The 26,129-nt window shown below is 47.0% G+C and overlaps 1 protein-coding gene across 1 annotated transcript in view; it reads right to left on the bottom strand.

Annotated features, from left to right (window-relative positions):
- Positions 1–26,129, bottom strand: part of LOC119394920 (disintegrin and metalloproteinase domain-containing protein 10) — a 177,831-nt gene that overhangs the window by 41,653 nt on the left and 110,049 nt on the right. Inside the window, 6 exon segments of the mRNA XM_049415682.1 lie at positions 1,236–1,501; positions 2,178–2,481; positions 3,459–3,802; positions 4,142–4,240; positions 4,243–4,262; positions 12,936–13,068. Of these exon segments, the coding sequence (XP_049271639.1) occupies positions 1,236–1,501; positions 2,178–2,481; positions 3,459–3,802; positions 4,142–4,240; positions 4,243–4,262; positions 12,936–13,068 (1,166 nt within the window).

Raw genomic sequence — 26,129 nt, 5'->3', positions numbered from 1 at the left:
CGGCCACAACCTTACTCTATAAGCCTACGGTGTAGATGTCACTGTGCACGGGCCGAGAACTTCTCTCACTAGACACTTTCAGTTCTCAGCCCCTATGTAATATCTGCGCGATCTGTAAAAGCGGGTCTCTAAAAGAACAGCGTATACGTGCAGGTTTTGGGCCTGCATTTCGTGCTTTTAGCAGTCCCCAAGAAAACAATAAAGGTTGTGCATGCCATGCGTACCGAAAAACATGCTTCATTCATATTATATTTTTTGTATTGCCGTTATTCTCCCCCACCCCTTTTTATAGCGCCCCCTCAAACTTTTGTCTCGTTCATGAAGTGAAAACGTCCGTAAAGAAAGTACAAACGGTGCGTCATCAATATTGCGACGCGAGGTGAGACTACTGGGTGCGGCCTGATCACAGCCCCCATCAGCGTCGATGCAGCATAGAATTCGCATTGAAAGATGTAGCATAGAATCTAGATACGGAAATTTCGACTCCCGGTTGATGGTCTCGCCCTCTTTTAATTTTTACTGGACAGGGCGAAGCAATGACGACCACGGGTTGCTTGTGAGACTGTCTTCGACACGTCTAGATGGGGAAGCTCGCTCTAGAAACTCCGTACCATAGTGAAACTCTATGCCCCGTACTATCTGCAACACTAAAGAAGACACCGTGTGGGTTGCTACCCATTTATCTCTCTCTATCATTGCATCCCTCTATCATCTCTGTCATCTCTATCTCTATCTCTAGCATCTCTATCATTGCATCGTCCCTAATTCACTGGCGAATCTAAAGGCACATTGCGGTGCCGATAATGCTGAGTGTGTGCGGCGAGATCTCCTCCTTGCCCAACCTGCCTATGACGCCGCACTGGATCAGCTACTGTGTGCACTAAATATTGCTAGGTGAAAAAGCTTCGGGAAAATCCCCATGACTTAGAAGCGTATACATTTGGGCCAGTTGGTATGGTTCTATTTTGATGATTTGGTAGTGCGGCACTAACAGAGACGTAAAAGAACATGCGCTTGTTCCTGAATGTTCTTTCTTCGTCTCTGTTAGTTGTGCGCTGCTAAATCATCAACATGGAACCACGTGACTTACGGGGTTTTTTTCCCCTACATGCGTGTGTAGGTGCATGAGGCGTTTACTTCCATACTTCTCGAATCACGATAAGATCATGAGTCCATGCAAATAAGCTTAGTGCTGACAGGAAGAATAACCCTGAGACGGGAAAGCATTGTCCTACCCCGTTCTTTTCGCAGACACCTCCGGCATTCTTGAGGTCTCCCGTCCAGGCGAGACCCAGCGTCCCGCCCTCGAAGTCTCTGTAGGTGAACATGTAGGCCAGGCAGAAGGCGTCGTAGTCCTCCTCCGAGAAGAGCTCAAGAAACTTCTCGACGCCGTAGTTCCCCGGGAACCGGTACTCGTGGTCTCGCAGCGCGTCCATCGTGTGCACCTTGATGCGCTTGATCAGGAAAGAGATGTTGTCCGAGCGGCCGTCCTGATCGAAGTCTGGGAACGAGTGACGTTTTTACGGACTCAGTGCCAGCTCTATTACGATTCATCCCAGTGACGCGGGAGACGCGGGAAAAGAAATACATATAATGACGAAAGACGTATAAATGACAACTGTGGGGCACTGTAGGGCCATTTCTGATTTCTTTTTATACCTTCTATCACCACTATCTGGTGTGGCACATTTGACGCCTTCTTGTACTTGTAAGTCCGCTTTCTTTTTAATTTTAAGCCCTACTCTTTCGAATGAGTCGCTTTGACACCTGTATTATGTACTATTCAAGCGCAACAAACAGAGAGGTGGGGGAAGGTACGGAGTGTTCATTCACTGTTCGTTTAACTAAAAAACTTATTTCCCGGAAATATAACAGCATGCGCTTTTCCAGTCCACTTCTTTGTACGAGCTAGAACCTAATAGCCCCTGGGAAATGCCCTGGAGTAAGCTGTACGTATTGCTATTTGCATCTAGATTTCATAGCACACCACATACCTTTACTACATCATTGCTGTACGTCGCACCTTCAAGTTGAATATAGAGTTGTCATAGAGGGTTACCTTTCGAAAAACTATCCTATCAATAAAGCTTCACCATCAGAAGTTTATTTAGCATTGTCCAACCATCCCGTAGCTTACTGCATGCTGTATACTCGGGTAGAGAATCCACTGTACATACCTGTGGTCCTGTAAATGGAGTTGACCTTCTGTACGTGCCGCGTCATAGTCTCGATGCAGGCCTCCTCGGAGCCCATTCTCTGGTAGAACAGGTGGTCGGCCTGCAGGTACAGCATGCAGGTGGTCTTCTTTGGGTCGATGACGACGTTCTTCGCGGGCTGGTCGCTGCCCGCTGCCCACTGAGTGCGCTGCACCGACCGGATACCCAGCGCCGCGGAGTCCGGCTCCGGTAGCTCCAGGTCCTTTTGGCTGTAGTGCGCTGCGTCGCCGTCTCGCCACATCAGGGGCGGCTCGTCCTCGTGTACCTACGTGTATTACGCGTGGCGGGCATCTGGCACAAGTTCTCAGTAGTAGTAGTAGTAGTAGTAGTAGTAGTAGTTGTTGTTGTTCTTGTTGTTGTTGTGGTTTGAGGATGGCCTAAGAGAACACAGACAAAACGTGGCACGGTACAGAGACGGGCACCTTTCGATTCACTGCAGTGACTGTGGTTTCTCACTTATATTTTCAAATTGCCGCATAATCAGCCACCATAAAGACAGAAGCACGAGACAGATAATAGAGGCATAAGCTATCATCAAAGAAGGGGCCACATTTGTCAGCTCCCCGTCGGTTGTTTTGTCGCAAAAGGAAATGTTGCTCCTTGACTGGATGGTGCGATACCTTTCTCACATGGTTCAAGTTCACACCTATAAATGAAGGGAGGATGTTCCAATAAGCTTCAGTTGCTAGAGCACTTTCGTTTGTGGTTTTTTGTGTGCGTCACTGTGTCTTTGTTTTTCAAGCGGTCCAAAAATACAAAGATAAGAAATGCGCTTATTTCTGCAACCCATAAGGAAGCACGGCTCAGCTTAGTTGGAAGGAGTGGAAAGGGGGTGAACGGAGAGAGGGAAGGAGAGAAATGAGTGCCCACAACATTCAGCGCCAGGCCGGGTTACCTCTCTTCCCATTAAAAAAAAACCGATAGATTCCCGGCGGCACTGGGAATCGAACACAGTACCACCCATAATGGAGGTGGGTGCTCTGACAACTCGACCACCACTGCGGTTGACCTGGGCAGCTGTTGCTTATAGACAGTGCTATTGTCCTGACTTTGTAGCGTCGTTAGACTCTCTTCTTTTTGTTCATTACTTTGCGCCCCCTTTTTCCTTCCAAAGTGCAGGATAGCCAACCGGAGTTCTTCCTGATTGACCTCCCTGTCGTTCCTTTACCTTTCTCTCTATTTCTCTCTCTCTCAGGTCATTGCGTAACTAAAGGAAGGGGGGGGGCGCAGAAGGAGTCTTACCTCTGCATCTTCTCTGGATCCGTCGCTCTGCCGCCGTTTCCTCCTCCTCTTTCTCACTCCGCGTTCTTCGTCGTGGAAGCCGGAGGCCCACGGCGCCCTCCTCGGGACGCTGCTCGCCGTCGGGCTGCCTTCGCACGGGGCCGGCTTGTGCACGTGGCAGTAGGTCTGGTTCTCCGGAAAGTGCACGTCCGATCCCTTGTACATGACGGAGTGAAACGCCACCGGCTTAACGAAATACCGGCTGGCCGGCTCGACGAAGTACTCTTCGCCGCTCCGCATCGCTATGACGCCGTCGAAGAGTCCCTCGCTCGTGATGAGGCCCTCGACCGACGACTCCTCATCCTCTGCGGTTAACGGTTGTGGTATGTGAACTCAGAATCAATGAATGGCTGAACCGTAGCGATTGCATGAGCTCATGCGGTACATCGTCTCATTCTCGGCCTCATGCCTCCGCAAATGCGTTGAGCGCCCCCCCCCCCTCCCTTACACAGACACACAAGGAACACTTTGGAAGCCTATGACTACGAGCTCGCGGAGCGGTAGTGACCAACCCATTTCACATTGTTGCATGCAATCCCAGGCGTTGCGTACTCACTCTTTAGCTGTTCGCTTACGCAATTCGAGTGGCGAGGCACAAGGTGTGAAGGGTGCGGAAATGAACTGGCCCTCGTCGGTGTGCTCACCTTCGATGTATCCCTTGAGGACTTTGGAGGTGTCGTACGAGATGGGTCCCCGACTGGACGACTCGAAGACGACGTCGGGGCTGAACACGCTGGTGTCCGCTTCATCCGCAACCTGAATTGCCTGCATTGACGTTTATCGAAATGAGTTCAAACTGAGTTAGCACCTATAAACATTGGCCTCTAACGACAAGATCATTAATGTCATTCATACTAACATGGCCTATTTTCATGTGAGTATAAGCATTGATGCCTCCCTTTTAACAGCGAAGCTGTTTTTAATCGACCCTTCGCCATTGTCGTTACGCAGCTCGGCGAAAGTAATGTCCCGAGGCGCAGAGGGCGACCAATAAGAGGCCGCGCTGGCCGCCAGGAGGAGAGGCGCGGTGGAGACGAGGCAAACGGCTAAGGGTATAAAAGAGTGAGGGTTTAGTTGTCGAAGATGGGCAAGACTTCTCGTAATACCGAAGAAGAAGCCTCTCGTCGCGAGCGGCGGCAGCAGGAGTTGGCATGAGAGTGTTTTGCTATTTCGACAGCTTTCACTGTGTGTAACTAACTTTATTTATTTTCTGTGGTTTGAAAAAAGCAAGACGGCGTTCCACGTTGGTGTAAAGGCTACATTTACTGACACTTCAAACTAGATTCCGTTATAGAGCCGACGGTCACTGTTGGAGATACCGCCAAAATGTGGCTTTCAGTACACGCTGATTGGCTGATTGAGGAAAGGCGGGCATCAGTCACTGGACACGCGCGACCTTACGTCACGCAAAACGACGCCGTCGCCGAAAGTGATCATCTCAGAATAGGGCCTATGGTCTGATGTTATCACCAGGTATGGTGAACTGGTCATAGTTGTTATATTCAAAACGTGCTTTGCACATACTTAAAGTACTTTGGACAAGGTTGAGGCGGTTACCTTAGACATTTTTTTGTTTTTCATCAAATGCGACAAAATGGTCACTCTAGCTGTGAAAAAAAGTTCCTGCTCGTACCCAACTCATGGTTAGCGTGTAAGTTAGGAAAAAATGAAATTATGCATATCCAACCATCAGACTGGAATTGTGAAGCAATACATTAGTGTTCTCATTGATTAAATATTCAATTACTGCATAGCGTCCTGCTTCTAGTTACTGTCTTCACCTTATAGAACAACACCTTGCCGTTGTTCCAATTGGGGGCCATATATATGTTTTCATTCCGTGAAAGCAGCAGCGAATAACTACGAATGAGATGCGCAGACATGTCTATTTGCTTCTTATGCAACGCACAACCTTACGCATTTTAAATGCGAAGAATTTTTTTGCCGACCAAGGGCACTGTGTCCGTTTCTATCTACATATCTAGCCGCCTACGTCTGGGTGCCCTCGTGGTCGCCTCTTCAACTTGGTATCATAGGTCGGCAAAAAAAGTTGGAGCTCACTCAGACTCACTCAGCAAATATATTCTGCTCTGAGGACTCACTCGAACTCAGACTCGCCAAAATTTCTTCAACCGGACTCACTCGGACTTAGAATCGCTAACATTTTTCCCAGCCCGACCTACTCGGACTCGACGGCTTGACTTGAGCCTGAGGGAGCCTGAGTGAGTCAACTCACGAGTACGTGAGCGTAAAACTACCTTTTTTCGATCTTGGTGTCAATGCTCTTTAATGCCAATATCTCACATAATCGGTGCTCTACGACATGCCTTCTGATCTTATACCTTCAAATACGAGTTATTAGTAATTCAGTAAGGACGTTTTTAAGAAATACCCGAGTCACAAGAGATATTTTTATCAAGAACTTTCAGTGAAAGAGTTTGCGGGGGGGGAGGTCATGGCACCCCTCCCAATTCACGTCTTTGACCAATAAATAGTTGAGGTGGCACATGAACGTGAGTGCGTTGAAATATGTGTGTATAGATTTGAGTAAAAACGTAAGCCGATATAAGGCTGACAATAATGTTGAAGATGAATAGATAGGACCATAGTTCGGCAATGAAATGTGGAGCTCACTCAGACTCACTCAAGAATTATATTTTGCGCTGAGGGCTCACTCGGACTAAGACTCACCAATATTTTCCTCAACCTGACTCACTCAGACTCAGACTCACCAAAAATTTCTCTACCATACTCACTCGGACTCAATCCCACCAAAATATTCCTCACCCGGACTCGATCAGACTCAGACTCACGGGCCGATCTGAGTCTGAGTGAGTTGACTCATGAGTGAGCTTGCCGACCTATGCTTGGTATAGACCAAAATTGCAAATGAGGGCATGAGTGTATGACGAACACGACTAACAGGCTATGATATGAATAACACGACACGCTTGTCACGTACATCATGAAACACTTTCCCTCGGTCACGTGTGGCACACAACCCCTACCACGGCCCATGGATGGAAGGTATGCGCCACAAGTGATTCACGGTGTGTATCGACATAGCATCGGTGACAATATACTTTTGAAATGTTCACACAATAGCCTTAAAGAGCCCGTGTGGCAGCAAAAACTCAATAGGCGCAAATAACAGAAATCACGGTTCCAGACGGAATCGAAGCCAGACATTATGCGTGGCACTCAAGCGCTCTACTGTAGAGCCACACCAGTGCTTGAAACTGCTTCGGAAAAAGATCCTATACAGACGTCACGTCTGGGCAGCGTCAATTGTGGTTGCAGTGTTGGCTAGCCGAGTCGGTAACAATGTAATAGACATTACATTGTGTACTCCCATTACTCAGCAAGCTATTGAAGCACTCCTCTACCCCGGAGGAACTTACGCCAACGACCGCCACATACGCACGTAATTGCACCCTAGCGTGCACTTCATTTAAGTACAACAGACGTAGTATATGTTCTAACGTGAGTACCGATCTTATATTGGACCATTAGCTACCTTTGGGCGCCAGTAAAGTAAAAATACCTGGTAAGCCCTCGATATGCCTACAACCACACAGTTTACACAATGACATTGATCTACCCAGTAACGGTTGGCTAAAAAAATTCGGCGTAAGCACTCGCTGAATGCTTCGCATGAAATCGATTCCCACAGTGCATGGGATCAGCCAGTCTTTATCTGCAGCTGTTCCGCAAATGTCGCAATTTTAACAGGAAAGTGTTTTAAGCCGGGGTCCACCAAGACTTCACTGACGTACTGCCGTAACGGAAATACGTCAGTGAAATACTGATGGCAAAAAAAACAGAAGAAAAAGTTTCGTTGTTTTCGATGACCCGGGAGCCGAACCCACGACCTCTTGGTCCGCGACGATAGGAGCTGGGCGCTCTGCCCACTGTTCTTAGCAATAGAACCGGGACCTTTAAAATACGATATGTTCTTTCTCCTTGGCTTGTACAGTGTATGGCGAAGCCGCGTGGCAGTTAGGAAATGTGATTTAGATGCTCGGCCAGTTCGTATTTACTGTATTGATCAAATATGCAAGTTGCGAGAAGTATTTGCAAAACTTTGCTACGATGATGAACTACTGAATGTTATGGACGACCTGTGTCATCTGAAACCATTTTAAGCGTGTGAGGCACGTGGCATGTTATGTTTAAGCTGTAACACTAAGCTTGAAGCTTAGTGGGGATGTATTTGTCTTCGTTTGAATGTTACGTTCTGCAATAAAGACAAAAAAAACTGTGCTACCAACGCTCATGCACCTGTCTTCACAAACATGCCTTATATCTCTCACACCTTCTTTCTTTCACAGTGACCTTTGTTGGCGGGTGGTTATGTCGCCGTCTGGGAGTGGTGAAGTACCGCATCCATGCCAATAAAAAGTGCCGACAGGGAGCAAGCGCTTCAGTAGTTTCAGCTGTTTCAGCTTTCGGTGCAGCGAGAGACACGCCTTCACGCGTTGACGGTCAAGCTACGAACTCTGCCTCTCGCGTTCCTGAAGCACTGTGCGTTATGCACATGAGCACAGGTGCAGGTTAGCCAATTACTGGGGCGCGCACACCCTGGCGTTTCTCTCATCAAATGACGACGCTTTGAATGAGTGCATATCGAGTACTAATGTTATGTGCTTGTTGATGTCATCTTTGCGCGGGATTCAGCGAATGCTGTGTCCAGGTGTATGTTAACTACTTCAGCTATCCGAAGGGCTAAATCATGATCCTTATCTTTATTCATCTAGAGGGAGATGTGCACTAGACGTCAACGTGGGTGCATCGACGTCAAACGGTGCCTTAGCTGCCAAACACCGACAGACACTGTGCAGGCTCTGATACATCAACGTACATACAGTAAACAACCAACTGCACTCTTGTGAAGACACGGTTCACTTTTCTGTTATACCGATTCTTATGACGGAGAGATAAACCACGTTTTTTTAATCCAATGCAATGTTTTACGCCTTGGTACAGCACCACTCACGAGCTTCAAGCATCGCATTCGCAGATTCAAACACCGAATCAGGCGGCTGCGCACTGTGACAGCGCGACGCAACGTTGTAGCAAGGACGAACGCTTGTTAAGCGAAGCTTTTATGAGTTACAAATTTTGGTTAGGACGGCATCGTACGTGCAAAACCCGGCGCGGGCGAGTGCACAGAAATGTGGCCCTCGAAGCTGCGCCAGTCACATACGCATTTGCGTGTGCCATTTCCCAACTGATGCTCTTTCGATCGTGAGCTTGTCGGCGATCAGCCCTAATTCCTGATATGGGCAATGTGGTCTTTTATCGAGGTCACTCGTCATCTCGCGTTGCCGCGTTTTATTGTTGCCTTTCGTTGTTGCATTTCATTGTTTCACGCATGCCCGTCATTGTTGCCTGTAGCAACAGAAGTGTTGTGCTGCTAAGCACGTGGGTGAATGTCCAATTTCCGGCATGGAGGAGAGAGAAAGAAAGAAAGAAAGAAAGAAAGAAAGAAAGAAAGAAAGAAAGAAAGAAAGAAAGAAAGAAAGAAAGAGAGAAAGGAAGGAAGGAAGAAGAGAGAAGAAAGAAGAGAGAAGAAAGGAGAGAGAAGAAAGGAGAGAGAAGAAAGGAGAGAAAAGGAAGGAAGGAAGAAAGAAAGGTAGTACGGCAGGCACGCCAGGCGCGCACATGCCAAGTTTCGCTCGCCCACATTCTCCCGACAAAAAAAAAGGGCTCCCACATTTTTCTTAATGCTCGTCGAGGGAAACACGGAGATGAGAGGCGCACGCACAGATTATACAACACGCCAGCAAATCTTTGCGTTACTGGCTCTCATACCCATCCTACAGGTTTTGACCAAGAATCGATGCGCACGCATACCCGATTAATGAACACACACCCAACGATCCAGGAACGTGGAAGTCCGATCATAAGAAGTTTTAAGAGAACGAAATAAGGCCGTTTAATATCATGCGCTAGTCCATTAAGCTTCCTGCATCCTTTATATATTCCCATTAACTGGCATTACGTGTATGTCGTGATTCGTTGTTGTTTTAGTCAGAAGAGAGACGCGCTCACGAGCAGTGCTCTGATGGTCGAAATCGAGGGCTGTGCTTAACCAGCTGCTTAATAACGTTTTTGGGCAGATATGAGAATGTTAAGAAAGTGAGAGAGTTCAATGATTGTCAGACGCTCTGCCACGAAGAGATGTGTGATCATACGAGATTCATATATTAGTGTGCATTAATTCTGTACAAATTACGTGTGGGGGCGGTCTAATGCTTTACTACTTCGAACGCACGTGCTCTCCATGAAGCGATTGTGTGGGTTCCTTCCCGTGCAGCGTAGTGATCGATACTGTTGGCTGTAGTTATGCGTCCTTGATTGAGCTAGCTCGAGAACTTTCAACCACTTACCAGCTCAATAATACTTTCCCTAAAACGTCCATGTTTTTTTTTTCTTTGTCGTCGTCGTTGGAATACGAACAGACTGACAGTCTGACGGATCAGACACTGTGGTGTGCTAAGAAAACAAAGCGTTGCTTTTAAAATACGGTCGGGAGCCGTAATATGCTGTGTGACCAATCCGCGGCCGCGTAATGGCAACGCCACTGTGTAGATGCAAAGTTACCCTGTTCCCATTTCAAACGCAATAAACTGGTGAAAGAAAGCATAGCGAAATTTCTGTCTGCTACTTTAACAGTAAGCATATAGACTCATTATTTGAAAGGTCGCAGAGGGGGGTTTATGCAAACAAGGCGCCTGCACGCGCGTATAGTGGTTCCATTTCTTCAAAATTGACGCGAAAACGAAGATTTATCAAGTGTAATTTACTGCCTCATATGTGTTTACAAAACTTCAAAAGTTCATCGTGCTCTCTCGGAATGAGGTATGCAGAAAACATAAAGCAAGTTGGCAGCACGCCAACAGAAAACTTTCGCGTTGTGGAGTCTGAAGAGCCGCTCCCTTGGAACACACGGACACTGTTCCCGCCTTCGTGCAACAAACGCGTGCACATTTATTAGTAGCTTTTACCTAACATCGGCTTCGCCTGCCAAATCTTAGAAATAACTAGTAACATGCCAAATAGCCCAAATAAAATCCTAATACAATACACAAACAACATAACACATGCAATGTAGCACGAACGTGGCGTCGCCGACGTTCGACTCACCACGGGAGTCCGCGGTAACGAGCCGCGGCATCCCACCCACGGACCTCCCCGAGAACCGTCCCTCGCCGACCACGACAAACCACGCCAAACCCGAAAAGTGAAAAAAAAATGCTCTTCCTCGTGCGTCCGTGTAATCACGGTCCCGCCAGGTGGCGCCTCTGGCGCCACCGCGCGAGCACAGTGGCACCTCTCGCTCGGCGGCCTTTAAGTTAACTACGAATAATCCGCCGGACGCGCGTGCGCCATGAGGCGAAAACGACTTTACAGGGGATGATAGCACCCCCACAGCTTAAACGTAAATACAAAAAAAAAAGTGCATCTAGCACTAAGTCACGCAAATCTGGGTCACAGCAGAGCTAGCGGGCACCATGGCTTGGCTACGCTTTTACCCTCCGACCTCTCTCTTTCTATACCTTACTATATTAGACCTCTTGCTTGCTTTAGACTTCTAGACCCCTTGCCTCTTGCTTGCAAGAGGCAAGCAAGAGACCTCTTGCTTGCTATAGACCTCTTGCTATACTGCATAGTATACACGGCTATGCTTGCTCTCGCCAAGAAATGTTTTCGCCAGAGATTTATCGCTTTCCCTACCTTTATTTATCTTTCTTTCTCCTTCTCTCTTTTTCTCTCTCTCTCTCTCTCTCCCATCAGAGTTATTGCATCCCACGCCGGAGAAATGGGCGCACGTGTTCTGGGAGCGAAGCAGGAGACGACAATGAAGAAGAGAGCGCGTGCCGGTTCATGATGATGATAATTTTCTATCTACGACACACGGCCAACCTCGAGCATGACAGCACTGCTGTGAAACGAGGAAAACTGCTAACCTCGGCGTTTGTGTTATCGTCTTTGTGCGCTCTTGTGGCCACTTCTACGCCAGTACATGACGGCATATCCGTTTCCACAAATAAGTGCGCTTCGATTAGGGATGTTCCTGCGCGTTGCTCGAGAGCACTGCGAACAATGTGCCGTTATTTTCATGGTTCAGCAACGCACCATTGCAACAAAATTGCTTGCTTGAATTTTGAATAAAGTTCAATGTCTGTCTGTCGGTCCGTGGCGGCCTATGTACAGGGTTGACCACATTTAAGGTGAACACCCGATTAGTATTCAAGCTGGTAAAACTAGAACGTTTATTCTACTTCGTTGAGAAAATATGCGGTATATGACGTCAAACGATAGTGTCGATAAAGACAATAATAAATTTTCCAGTTTTGTGTTAAACATTACCTTCTTGAGTTGTTGAATACCAATGATGTGTTCGCTGTGGATGTGGACGACCCTGCTCATACATGTATGGATAGCAAAACACCCACACCATGCAGGCACGCATATCCAAACGACAGTTACGTCATTGACAAAGTGAACTAAATTATAGGTGGATTGCATGCACAAGAGAGCTTGCAAACGAAAGTTAATGTGTGACAAAGTGAAGCTACAGGGCAACCGTTATTTTCCCACAGTTACTGTCATGATGCTAAAAAAAAAGCCTTTAGGCGACCTAATGTTCCATTTAAGTTCAGCAAATACTAGGGACTAGCGTCGTTAACGACGCTAGTCCCTAGTATTTGCTGAACTTTTCGTTCACATAAGCAGAATTTAGAGTGAAAGAAAACAATGCTGCAATGGTTATGTGCCATTTTGATGGCACATACCCACAAGAAAGCCGTGTGCTCTTTCGATGAACTCATCGAATTAATTTAAGCGCATCCGACGAGGTGAGCTACGCTTAACTGTGCATGTCCTTTGCAATCAACTCCAGCAACGTGCCGTCGTGTTGCCGAAGCAGATCGCAGAGGCCACACAGAAAGAAGGGCGTGCTTGAAGTCTGCTCCGCCAGGTGCGGCAGTGATCCCAGCTGTTCACAATAAACCCATCTGCTATTCAAATGAACTCATTCTATTAACTTTCATTAATTATGCAAACAGTTCATTCGCCCTTTTCTCAAATAAACTAACGCTCCTAATCATACCTATCCTATGCAACTCTTGAACCATGACCTCCTTTTCATATGTTTAATTTTTTTATTGGGGTTTCGCCCCATTCCAGCCAGCAATCAACTTACGGTTGGCTGAGGGTGAATTCCGGTTCGCGCCTTGAAAAACATAATGTCGTAGGTACTAGCGCTAAAATTAGGGTAGCGCGAGAAACAGATACTAGTGAAGAAGGACACGCCGCGATGTGTGTCCCTGTTGGTGCTTCGTTGTTTTTCACACTCTTCTTATTTTTGACATGAATTAACAACATGCCGAAGTCTTGGTAGCTTAAATGTTGTGGTTGTCCATCCCTTACCTGTTGTGTGCGGCGAACACCAGGCGTATGTCCTGCTTGGGTGACCTTTTGCTTCGGTGGTGCTGGTCCCGGAAGGAGGTGTGGTTGAAAAATAGGGGCTCGTAATGCCGGATGTGCTCGCTTAGCACCACGCCTGTACCGGTGTGGAAGGCGCGTGTAGGGTGAAAAGGAAAGAAAATGAAAGGCCCACGTTAGAATGAAAACAAACTTTGTAACGGAAGAAGTCACAGTTTCCCCGCAAGGGCGAAGCAATGAATGCAATAACAAAAAATGGGAATGTCACACGTAGAACGACAAGCAGCTCGAAATATGCCGCATGGCGCTCAAGCACAAAGGACGCAAGAGAAAAACACACACAGGACGAATGCGAACTAACATCTGTCACAGCTCGACGCTTGCAGCGCGCTCCTCAAACACAAAGAAGGATGCTCGAAAAGAACGCACAGGTATACACAGAACAAGCCCAAACTAACAACTGTTACACTTGTTACTTTTTTGTGTTTGAGCAGCGCGCTGTAAGTGTCGACTATGCACAAGCAAAAGCTCTTAAATATTTCTTCTTCTTTCTTTTCTTTTTTTTTTTGAGAACTGCGGCGCGTGGAATGACTTTTGCCGCGCTGTGGCGTCCGTCATATTGTGTGCTCTGTGTTCCACAGGTTCCACATCGAGAATGGGTGCAGAAAGGGGCTACTTTTTCGTGCGCGTCTCAAGGGCAGTTTTCAAACTGAAAGAAAATTGGGGAGCGTTGCTTTAAAGCGCGCCCTTCGCGCCATCTCGCGGGTTATAGAACGCGCTGAAGCACCTCCTGATCTGTGAGCATACCTCACTAACACTTTCGTGAGGAATGATTACTTCATTAAGCATATCTCACTAATTTGACTTAATGAACGAAAGAATGGGAATTTTAAGGGCTCGTTTTTTCTTTACTAGACACAAGATAATTAGAAATGACAGGGAAGAAAGTCAAGGAAAGGCTTTTTCTTTGGCTTTCTTGTCAGTTAGTTCTAATTTAACGTATCTTATGCACCGGCTGAAGCTGTGCGCTTTCAGTACACTAACTCAAAGCTTCTAATACTCAAATTCAAATTGCGAGTAAACAGATTTGAGTGATAGTAAAAAGAGTGCGGTGGTATTTCTTGTAGTTCACACAGTTTATATAATGTCCAGAAAATTGTGTCAATTTTCGTTCATTTTTTATTTTAATCTTTACCGACGCGCTTTCGCCCATCCTTACGCAAAGGCGTTCGTCAAATACTGTCACTGAGTAGAAGAAATCAAATATGAACCAAAGCAGTTTTTCCATCTCCGTAACTGACGTGAATAAAATCGACAAATTCACGTTAATCCTACGGCACTTTGCACGCATTTCGAGGGAGCCTAATTTTCCTATTTCGTTTCAGAAAGGCGGTATCAAAGAGCCTGCTTTTCTTCGTGCTGTCCTGCTTCTAATTTGAACCAAAGCAGTATTTCCATTTTAGTGACTGCCGTGAATAAAATCGACAAATTCACGTTAATCCTGCGGCACTTTGCACGCATTTCGAGGGAACCTTATTTTTCTTATTTCGTCTCAGAGAGGCGGTATCAAAGAGCCTGCTTTTCTTCGTCCTATCCTGCTTCCAATTGATTTCTTCACCTTGCTAATTACAGTTACCGCGAGAATAACATCACCTTCTCATTGTTCCAGTCGCGGGCAGTTGCGCGCGTTTTCGTCCCGCGTAGGCAACAGCGAATATTACTGAACAGTATACGTGTGTTTGCCCATCAAAAGGTACACCGCTACCAACTCGTGTTCTTTCACGATTAAATTGCTTTGACTTTTTTTTCTATATATTTATTTATTCATTTATTTATTTTATTTTATTTATTTATTTTGCGGCGTTTTTGTCCCCCGAGAGCAACAGCGATTAATTACGGAACAGCACCACACGTGTGTTTGCCCAGCAATGCAACATCTCGACCAACTCGTGTTTCTGCACCTATGGATTGCCTTCACTGCCCCTTTTTCTCTTCTTTTTTTTTCGTGTAACAAGCCAGAAATGACGCAAGCTTTGCGGCGTGCGGCCGGTGCTCTTTACTGCACCTCTAGATGCAGCCGCGTGTTGCCATAGCCCCTACACGTGCGCATGTCGCAACTTGGCGAAGAGCCGCGACAACCATCTTTGTCGACTAATGCGAGGAAGCAAGAATTGCGCGTCGGTTGCGACAGCTTGGCTATAAGGCTGAGGAGCAGAAGCTCGTGCATTTGGTGCACGACTTGAACAGAAACAGCGTGAAGACACGAGACTTCAGAAAGACGCAGACAGGCAGATGTTTGTGCTTTCCCGACACGACTTGTTCTCAATGCGCTGTTTCTCACTCGGGCATGTGTGGTGTATAGAGGAGGAAGAATAAGCGACCAACTTTACTACGCCAAGAAGAAGAAGAAGAAGTGAACAGAGGGAAGCTATACGTATTGGTTGCTGCGCGGATCGAAAATAGCCCCGCGATCCGGCCTGCAGAGCTGTCAGAGAAGGTGACTCCGCCTCTTCATACTTCCAACGATACAGATCGGAAGGGCCAGTCACGTTTTCGTTCCTGTTTCATTGCGCTCGCATTTATCGACCGTCTTAGCGTCCTCCGTGCGGTGCGCTGTAGTGTCGAGAACGTATCAGGGGGCGTCAATATAGTACAGCGGTTGCGAAAGCTCGCTTGGCGAAATCCATGGACGTTGTTCGAGGCGGAGTTTTTTGGAAGTTAACGAATCAGCAACACGGCAAAGCAATACGCGACAAAATTAACCCGCTTGATTTACGAAAGTTTATGAAATCTACGAACGAAAGCACAACACTAAGTAATAAACGGCAGAGGCGTGGAACGATTTAGGTGTTGCCGATTTTCTTGATTTTTCAAATTACGCCTCTTCCAAGGACTTCGTTTTTGTCTATTTCAGTTCGCAAATTTGCGTCCTGGTACTGTTCGATTCCCGTTCATTCTGTATCTGTGTGTGTGGCCATAGTCAGGAGGAAAGAGGAGAATTCAGTTAGTTCAATGTGGAATCCAAATAACTGTTGGGCTTTTACGTCCCAAAACCACGATACCATTATCGGGCTCCGGACATTTTGACCACCTGGGGTTCCGTAACGCGCCCCTAAATATAAGCACACGGGCCCCTAGCATTTCGCCTCCATCAAAATGCGGCCGCCGCGGCTGGGATTCGAACCCGCGACCGTGTCAGCAGTCAAGCACTATAACCACTAGATCACCGAGGCGGGTAATGTAGGAATCCATCAATTAAATAACGTCATTTGGCGTCCGTCCGAAAATTACAGTCTCGATGCGTGCAAATCGCAGAGTTATTTTCGCCCACAGGCGTCATTGACAGTCATCATTTTGCCGGCTCCGTAAAGTTCATCCTAAGCGTGATGCTCTTTCGAAGCGTGAACTCTAAAGTTAACATCCGCAGATGACACATTTAATGCGCATTTTTCTGACAGGAGCCGCATTCGCTAATGATCTATTTAAGAAAATAATGCATGGCTGCGCAAAAAGAAACACGGACAAGAAGAGATGTACACAGGACAGCGTTACTGCGTCTATTTAAGGTATTTGCTCACTCGTGACATTGCCTCCGACGCGACGCCTCATTGGAGGAACGGGCGTTCGTCCACGCTGGAATAACCCGTTAGTGTCAGCTGCAAGTGATTTCCCCAACATTGATCGATTCCTTACGCTGAATAAACTCGTAATCATTACACTGAAAACGACTGGTGCTCTAAAAACTCTCCAGATACCATTGTACGTTTGTAGTTTTGACTCTAAACCTTGCCAAGGCGTACTTCGATGTTGCGTTATAATCATTTCTTTCTCGCTGCTGTACGCAGTGAAGCCTTTCAAAAATTGTATATATTTATATTGTTAGTGATTATGGCGCAGGTTCTCATTTACAATGTGAAATAACGTGAAGAATAGTAATCGAACTGGCCTCTGACTTTCTTGTTGTGATGCAGTCGGTGACAGATTTTAAAAAAGAAAGAGAAAGAGACAGTGTGAATTGCAACGATGTTTACTTCTATGTCGCCACGGTTTATTGCAGTCAGTTCCCTTATTTTAATCTCCCGAAGGGCGGCTCCCATTGTGGAGCCTACTTTAAGCGAGGAAGATCTTGTGTAACATAATACAGAAGAAACGGTAAATACATGCACGAAACAAAAATATGTGTGAGGCGATCAAGAAGAGGCAACGTGTATCTTCATTGAACATGTCCCAGGCCACGTGCTTCCCGTTGAAATAAAAACAACGAAGAACTAATAACCTGAAAAAAAAAGACGCGAATAAAGAAATATTGTCTCGTCATGCATGCCGCACGCACTTTAGAATGCGGGGAATAGGGAGAAAGGAGAGAAAAGGGAGTGAAAGAGGAGTGAAAGAGGAGTAACCCTGGCCTGAGCAAATACGCTTCGGTGCAACCCGAGATCGCCACTGGTTTGCACAAAAGGAGCGCGCGAGTGCGTGTGAAAAGAAAAGCGGGACAGAACACAAAGCGAAACAAGGAAAAAAAATATCAGATAAACAAAACAACAAATGTAAGGACAGTCCACTACAATTTGTGGCCCACCCTTTGTTCCCGACTTAAAACTTTAGAAAGCGAGGCGTGCGTTTACTTTATTCTTTTTCTTTGCTTCGTCATTAAAAACATATAGAAACCAGAAGCGCAGAAGGTACTTTTGACCGAGTCCGGCTCCTGTTTTGAGCGAGAACTGCGCTGGGGGGAAGCCGCCTTCATAATCGTACACACGTACACGAAGCCTCGCAGGGGAGCCAAAAAGAAACGAAGCAGTCTAGAGAAAAGAAAAGTGTGTGACACACACACACACGCACACACACACACACACACACACACACACACACACAGATATATATATATATATATATATATATATATATATATATATATATATATATATATAATATATATATATATATATATATATATATATATATATATATATATGTTTCGCAACAGGGCCATATTAAAAGTGCTTGCGTGTGCTAGGTTCAGGTGTGAGGGAAAGGCACTGGGGAGAAGAATGGGATGGCGCTTCTCTGGCTGCATGGGAGCACAAAAGGCGCGCTCCCTAGTTAAGCGAGAGTGGGGGAAAACAAAAGGACCGCCTTCGCGCTAGCCATCGAGAAAGAAGAATACGAGGCCGCTAATTCTTTTTTTTTTTTTCAGCACAATACGAGACCGCGGTTCGCGGATGCTTCAAAACGGTTGCCTCGTACTGTTTCGTTCTTTGTTCCTGTAAGTACTAACCTTTTGTACATCCGCGAAATTTTCTTCGGACGCGTGGACATAGGAGTGTACTGTGCACGCTTCAGCGAGCGCTCCTCCTCACTTTCTTTCTTTCTAGTGATACATGTTAGCCCTTAAGGTATAATGCTTGTATTTCTGCGTGTTATATTATGGGGGCTGCAAGGCCTGTGTTGTCCCTTGTCACTTGCTTGTTTATTGTTTTCTTTTTTTTGCGTTCCTTCTTTCGGACGTGCGCCCCTTTATACTTAAGTACAGCCGTAATCAAAACTGAGAATCATGAGTGCACGAATTAAAAAAAAAAGGTTGAATTATTTTTAATTCAAACGCGCAAGCTGCAACTGAGTGTATAGCAGTGAAACATTCGCAGTGTCAATGCTGTATTGCAGTCCTCAATTTAAAGTTACGTTCAGAGGGAGATCAGAAAATCAACTTTGTCAAATATTTGCCCGTTTGTATACTTTCCTTCGGAGTAGCAAGTACATTATTTTTTTAGCATGCACACTCATTGCTTGCTTGTTTGTCATTGTTTGTTTTCTCCCATCTGCACGTATCCGCATCTTGACGTAGCACTCAGCTGTTATTCGTAACGTTTGTAACAGCAAAGGCACTCTTCTTTTTCTTTGTGTTGTAACGTGCGCCACATGAATGCTTCTCTGAAAGCTCACCACTCGAGAAGTAGCTCCCAACATGTGCTAAAAAGTGCTTACAAAAGTGCTTACAAGCTCACCACTCGAGAAGTAGCTCCCAACATGTGCTAAAAATTGCTTACAAATGCTTACTTACAAATCTTTGAATTCTTGTTACGTTAAACTATTATCTGTCAAGAGTCAAGACATGCGCATACAAGCTGACGATGACAACCTATGTTTCCAATACTTTACAGCATTACATAGACCGATGGACAACGCAGCAGCAAGTAACGCAGTTCGTCCATGCTATCATTCGTTAAAATTTGTAGCGCATATTTGTATGGTTGCATACTCAAGAATCGCCGTAAAAAGCTTTCTTTTTATTGTTGATATGGTTTTATGGCGCAAGAGCTACAACGCGCGATCGCAATGTGTTCCCTGCGGGTTCAACTCTTGAATGTTTACTGCCCTAACTGACCCTGACTTGAACCTTTCTAAAGGCAACTTGTGGCAGAGTAGTTACGCCGCATCCTTGTATTCAGCATCTTGCTAAAGCCCACAACGGACGAATACGCCATATAAAAAAATCACAGCATATCCACGGAGTGAATGATGATGAGTGGGCGAAGCTGCGGAGGTTCATCGGTAAACCGTGAATCTTCCGTGAATTCTGCCCAGTACATCATCACCGACGTGAGATCGGGCGCGTTTATACTAAAGGTTCGATGAGTTATGACGACTTGCAGCTCACTTTAATTTTACATGTACGCTGTGAATTTTCATTGTTTAGAAAACCATTGCTTTAGAAAACATCTGGCGTCTTTCGTTAAGCAGCTGGCGTCTTTTCGTTTTGCTTTAGAAACATCTGGCGTTCTTTCGTTTTGCTTTTAGAAAACATCTGGCGTCTTTCGTTGGTTTATTTCATCAATCAACGGCGTTTTGAACAAAAGTTTTATTGTTTAATCACGCACAGGAGAAATCTCACCAGGCACTACCTTGGAGGTAAACAATGGCTGCTAATGGGAATGAGAGACAGAAGAAGTCGGCTTTTAGCTAACACTTACACTTCTACTTCTACTAACGTTTCCTACTGGAACATGCCAATGGCTGCTAATGGGGAATGAGAGACAAAAGAATTCGGCTTTTAGTTAACGCGCACGCTGCGAATTTTTTATCGTTCAACAACGCACAGGAAAAATCTCCCACCGGCACCACCTTGGAAGTCAAGATCTGGTACTAGCGCTACGACTGGTTACGCACTACGACTACGAGAACTACGAGGGACGAACGGGTGCCGCTTTAAGGAGCTTCGCCCCTAAAACAAGATGCATAAGTAATGGTTATCTCAGTCGCCGCGCTCATGAGAGTACGGCAGCAGAGACTGTGTACAGCAGCTGCTACGACGAACACCATCGTTCGGTGGTCGTTGAGACGCATTGCGAATTGCACCGGGTAGCGCTTACCAGACAAACTGGCCCTGTTCGCGGCCGGCATGGAAGGCATGCATGATTATACTCGATAATTCATTAGGTCCATGCTCTCTTCTGTTATAGGAAAAAACAAAACAACGTAGGACCTCGCTAACTTCAGTTGTAGGAGGGCATCAAGAACAGCAACAAGAAAGAGGAGACTGAAGAATAGCAGCATAAGGAGGAAAGCTGGAAACGGTCTCGTTCTGTCGTCGACTGCGCAACGGGGAGTGTAGAGGGCTCAGCTCGTATCCACCACGTGCCGCAATGGCCATACAGCGCGGGGCCTGAGCTGCGGATGCTAACTCCGGGGGAGCGAACGGTCGTTCTCGGCTCGTGGGAGTCATTGGCACGCCACACCCCCACCGCCTGCACCTTTCCCCCCGCGGAGTCAAAGCGAGACCGGGACCACGGAGGTCGGAAGTAAGATGGAGTGCACGGTCATCCCGAACACGGGGATGCCCTTATCGTGGTACACGCTGCCCGCCCCGCTTTCCCTTCCTTTTTCCGCCCCCGAGACTTCCAAACATTCGTTGTGCACCCCGACAAACAGAGCAACGAATGGGCCTCTTCTTCCCGTTCGGTACGACGAGGACTAGCCGTGTTTGGCACTTTATATGTTTGCTTTTGCTGCATGTGCGCTGAGCGGGTCGCCTTCCGGTCAGTTGGCGCGGGAGTCTTTTTGTATCTTTATGATAGTCATTCTCGGGTCGGCTGACTGCGCAGGGGAAGAAGGAAAGTAAGGGATATCTCATTCGCGCGCTTGCTTGTTGCTTAAGTAAGGTTTGTCGCCAGTGTCAAGACTTGGGTTTCCGGGCATTGAGAATGACACCGAGCCTACTTAGAACAGCTGAGGTTTAGTACCTTTTATGGAGGTGCTGCGTCCAGGCATCTACCAGGAGAGCGTGTCATGCGCGTGCGCACTGCAAATCAAGGGAGGATCTTGTGCGTGTGGAGCTGAAAGAGTGCGCTTAGTGCACATCTAGATTTTTTTTAGAACAGAAGCAGTGTGGACATAATTTTGGGGAAGAAATGGCGCCCTCTCCTTTTCTTGATGCGCCAGTGCCGCAGCTCACGCTACAGATCACGCTTTACGGCCCGCGAGCTTGTGGTACCAGGAACATCCTATAGCCATAGTAGAACGCTTACAATATATTCCAACTCTTTAGTGTGATTTTGCCTCCACCGCCATTTAGTGCTGCCTTGCTTCCCGCAATCATTACTTACGCGTAGGTCAATCATTATTGGGCACAAAAGTCAGCACTTCCAGTCAGCCTCACGTTCTCCACCAAGCAAGATTATGTTTTTGTCGAACAACTACGATGGCTCATTGCTTCTCTCGATTTCGATGTAGTACATAGTACGGAACAGTCTGAGCTGCGGTGGCTTCTTTGTACCCATTCCTGTTCTGAACAAGTGGATCAGGCTGAAAAAGCAAGAAACGCGAGAACACGTAGCCTGTCTTCCAGTGCTTTTTTGCCTCCCCAAAAGCGCATCAGGCGCTGCTGCTCTCGTAAGTAACCGTGTAGCAGCAGCCACTCGCTGTTCACGCAACGCGCCTTTCGCTGGAGCTTCGCAAGAGAGGCGATGCCTGTGGGCTCCTTCGAGCGGAAGAAAGTAAGCCTCCAGGACGCTCGCAGCAACACGCAGCCAAAGCCCTACCGCGGAAAAAAAAAATTCGATCCATTCTCCCGCTGCGCATCCTACGCGTATTCGCTTCCGCGGGAGTTTACTGTGTGATCGTCGCTGCTTCGGGAGCAGCGACTGCGTATCTGGCGGCAGCACGGAGGGCCTTTCAGTTTCTGAAACATCTGCTTTCCGTTCGTCTTTCATTTACTTTTTTTTTTTGCATTAGTGCCCGTTCGAAACCGACTCGCGCGCTGCGAATGACAGGCGACGTGCCCTCGCTTACAATCCCCCAGAGGACGAGCCGAGTCCTTCGCAAGGGACGCGTACACAGTCATCCTCACGGGCCTGGAGACACGAAAGATAGTTCACGCTCGCGGCGGCTCCAGCGTGGCAGCGACTGTTTACGCTCGCTGCGGTAGGTCAAACAGTGAGTTAAAGGGGCGCTGCAACACTTTTAACAATGGAGCCGCTTAAGCGTTTCGTTCCGCCGTTTCTCGCGACTAAACTGCGCCTAGCGCGTGCAACGCCGGAACTCGGCTGGCATGTGCTCTATTCATCATCTTCTTTATTTTAGGATCGGTTATAAACAAAGACGGTTTGCTCTTGGTGACGTAGATTCGAGAAATTAGGATACTTATAGTACATTTTTTTCTGTGTCCTCTAGTAATTTGGCAGATAATACGGCCTCCGGCCAGCACACTCATTCGGAGTGACCATGATGGATATGCAATCTAGGCGTTTCTTCATTGCGTGTGCCTTCAAAAATATAACGTAGAAGCGCGGAACAGATAAACGGAAGAGACAGGCGAGAAAGAAACAGAACGAGACGAAGAGATAAGACCTTGTTAATTAAGACCATGCTAATAATCTAGGTCGGCCGCAAGCTCCGCCGTTAGTCCAGCCTTGCGCCACTAGTGCAAACTGCCCGCATTTATTCTTTTCTATTTTTTCTTAATATTGTGAGAAAATGCTTCCGATTGGTTGTCGAGGTTCCTGCGAACACGTGAACCGAACATTAAAGCGCAGCACGAGGCATGGGAATTACAATTAAACTTCAGCCAGCTAGGAATCGCTCGCCATTCTCTCGACAAGTGATGTCAAGTACCCAAAAGCAACTGTGTCATACGCCCAAAAGCCCCCTTGCCTTCCTCACAGCCCCCCTGTGTGGCTTTCAGCGCGCTCGCTGGGACGAAAGGAGAGAGAAAGCACTTAGGGCGTGCAACAAATATCCGCAACCCCGCTCGTACTTAACGGACTCTCAAAATCTTGGCGGCAGCCGATTCGTGAGGCAATCAACCCAGATAGTGACGTCACTCAATGATTACTTGGAAAAGCGTTGCAGGGCCCCTTTAAAAGAGCCGCGCGAATTCACGATGATCACATCGAGGAAGTTCTTCGTAATTTCTACAGACGATTTCATTGTTTCTTTTTTATTGATGAGTGGTTCTTTTTCTGCTTTTACGCGAATGATTTCTTAGTTTTGTATGTCGTAATGTCAAACTGAAGCCGTCATGAAACGTCATTAACAAAGAGGACAATTGCCGCGACTTCGTGCACGAAGAGTTCTTATTTACCGTGTGCATACCTATGTTCTTCACTTTGTTGGCATTGCGGCTTCTGACTTCTCCCGCGACAAGATGCGTGTAGCCATATACTCAGAGTCAAGTACCTTCTCGTCATGGCTACAATCTTCTAACCTGAGTCGCACCAGTCAGACATAGGTATGAGCAAGACGTTTTAGCAAAGCGTTCAGTCGTTACAGCTTGACCGGTTGACTGCCATTCCTACAACATGTCATCTTGTTTGTCGAGACGGTGACTGGCAGAACTGGTAGACTGGATGAGGGAATAATCGTACTTCGTGGCACGAATCGACGTTCGCACTAAAGAGTGCGCTCTAGGTTGCGTTCAAGTTGCACCCAAAATGCTCCGTAAACCGTTTTCTTTTTTTTTTTTTACCGTTTGACGTTCGCTCGAATGCGACCACCGTAGGCAGAATTCAACACGCGATATTCTATTTTTACGGCCCTTACGCTGCACACACAGAACCGCCATACAGCCGTGCTCTCTGGCAGGTGTAGTAGGTACGGCATGGTCATTACTGCTCTGACATAAGCTGCATGACACAAAAACATAGGTGTGTGAATGCAGTTTAGGCGTTTATTTAGTCCCCTAAGATATATATATGTATATATATATATATATATATATATATATATATATATATATATATATATATATATATATATATATATATATATATATATATATAATATCAATAACCGGTGATGTGGTAAAGACCTGCATTGTTGCACCGCCCAACACTATGGTGCAGAATGCCAGGCCGTCAAACAAGCTCCCCCGTCTTCCACTTTTTCGTTAGGATAACCTCTTTCTCTCTCTCTGTACCTCCATGTGCGCAAGCGCTTACGCTGCTGCGAGCGATAAAACGCAGCCTTTCATGACTTCGATCGCACTATCGCTACCAAAAACACTTCAGTGCGCTATTTCCAAAACTCACTATAACGACAGCCTTTCTCGTCTGTTGCTTTGCAGGCCGATCGTATATTTTCGGACGGAGCCCATTACACACAGGTTCTGCTGAAGCGTAACAAAAACTGAGGGAGCCTTTCGTGGGTTGAGGATAAGCTGCACAATCTGCGTGACACGCGTGTCTATAATACGTAACCTACCTATAAACGAGCGCATCGCATTACAAAACACACGTGCCTCCGCGTAGGTGTACAGACAATTCACTTTACGTTGCCTGTGATCTATATAGACCGCGCACAGCGCCCTCGGGCGCATTCCGTGCGCGAACTAATACCACACACAAAGGAAAGCGCCGCAAAGCCGCGATCGTGTCCTTACCATGTGTATATATAACCTAAATCTTGTTCCCAACGACCAAAACCCACGCGCGTTTCCAAGTGGGTCACTTCAAAGCGAATTCTCTCCAAAAACCGCGCGGGGCCTCAATTTTCGCTCTTTATGCGTAAGCTCTCGCCCCCCGGTCGCGATATTTAAAAATATAATAATAATAACTCGTACGTGAAAACCAGGAACATAAAAACTAACGGCCGACAAATCAATTGTGTGAGCGCGTGCAGGTTCTGAAACCCCTCGAGTTAGTGTAAACTGCGCCGCAGAGCAGCAGAGGGGGCGGCGCCAGCGGCGAAACGACGCCGTTGCGACAGAGGTTTTCAACACTGCAAAATATAACTGCCCTGCCCGCAAAAACTCGGGCGCTCGCAATAAAGCCGCTATACGCGAGTCTCGGAAGTAACGTATTTCGCGCACGTACTGCACGGCGGTATAACACGGGAAAAAGAGCGCGCGGTCGGTCTCGTCTCCAACGCTCGTCGCCGTCACGTTTTGTGCGCAGGAATGCGCGACACACGCACTAAAAAGTGTCTACAAATAAAGAAAATGGAAGCAAGGGTGCGGCGAGGCAATCCTTTTGCGAATCCAACGGCATCGTACTGTACCAGCGCTGCGCATTACCTATTCATTGAAGGCTTCCGCGCGGCATCGCTCGTTGGCGAGAAGGAAGTCACCCGCCGAGCGGCAGCCGCTTTTATGTTTGCTTTTCCATTTTTAAATTCGCGCACTCGGTGCAAACGTCGAAGAGCGCTCTCGACATATGCATCACGTGGTAGAAGGCTACATGGCTTGCCGCTTTATTTTTTTCTCCCTCTCTCTCTTTCAAAGCACGCGGCTCATTCTGTTCCCAGCGCGTGCGGTTCCCTGCTCGGCTGCGGCGAACAAATCTTCGGGGAATTTGCTAAGCCTCGCTTGGCACCCTTCGCGTTGCCTTCCATGCGCGACAAAACAGGAAAAAAAAAACTCTTTTTCCGCTCACTGCGACTTCTGGCGGCCGCACGCCACCAATGAGCTCGCCCGCTCCGGAAACCCGAGGGATAAACCTCTTGGAATTGAAGAGAGTCGACTCGTTGTGTGCTTCCTTCTGGTTCCATATCCGCGTTAGCTCGTGGTTTCAGAACATGGTTCTTTTTCTTCTTCCTTAGGAACTTCGGTTCTTCATTTCAACGCAAGGATGGGTGGAGATTGGATTTTCACTGCCGCTTTCGGGAAAGCATGCATGCAGGCGACTTTCTGCGTGGTGCCTCGTGGCATATAGCCACCGACGCTGCATGTCCTTCGTCGTGTCGTAC

Source organism: Rhipicephalus sanguineus, chromosome 5 (genome assembly GCF_013339695.2).
Source record: "Rhipicephalus sanguineus isolate Rsan-2018 chromosome 5, BIME_Rsan_1.4, whole genome shotgun sequence".
Classification (NCBI taxonomy): domain Eukaryota; kingdom Metazoa; phylum Arthropoda; class Arachnida; order Ixodida; family Ixodidae; genus Rhipicephalus; species Rhipicephalus sanguineus.
This window is presented reverse-complemented; position numbering and strand designations above follow the sequence as displayed.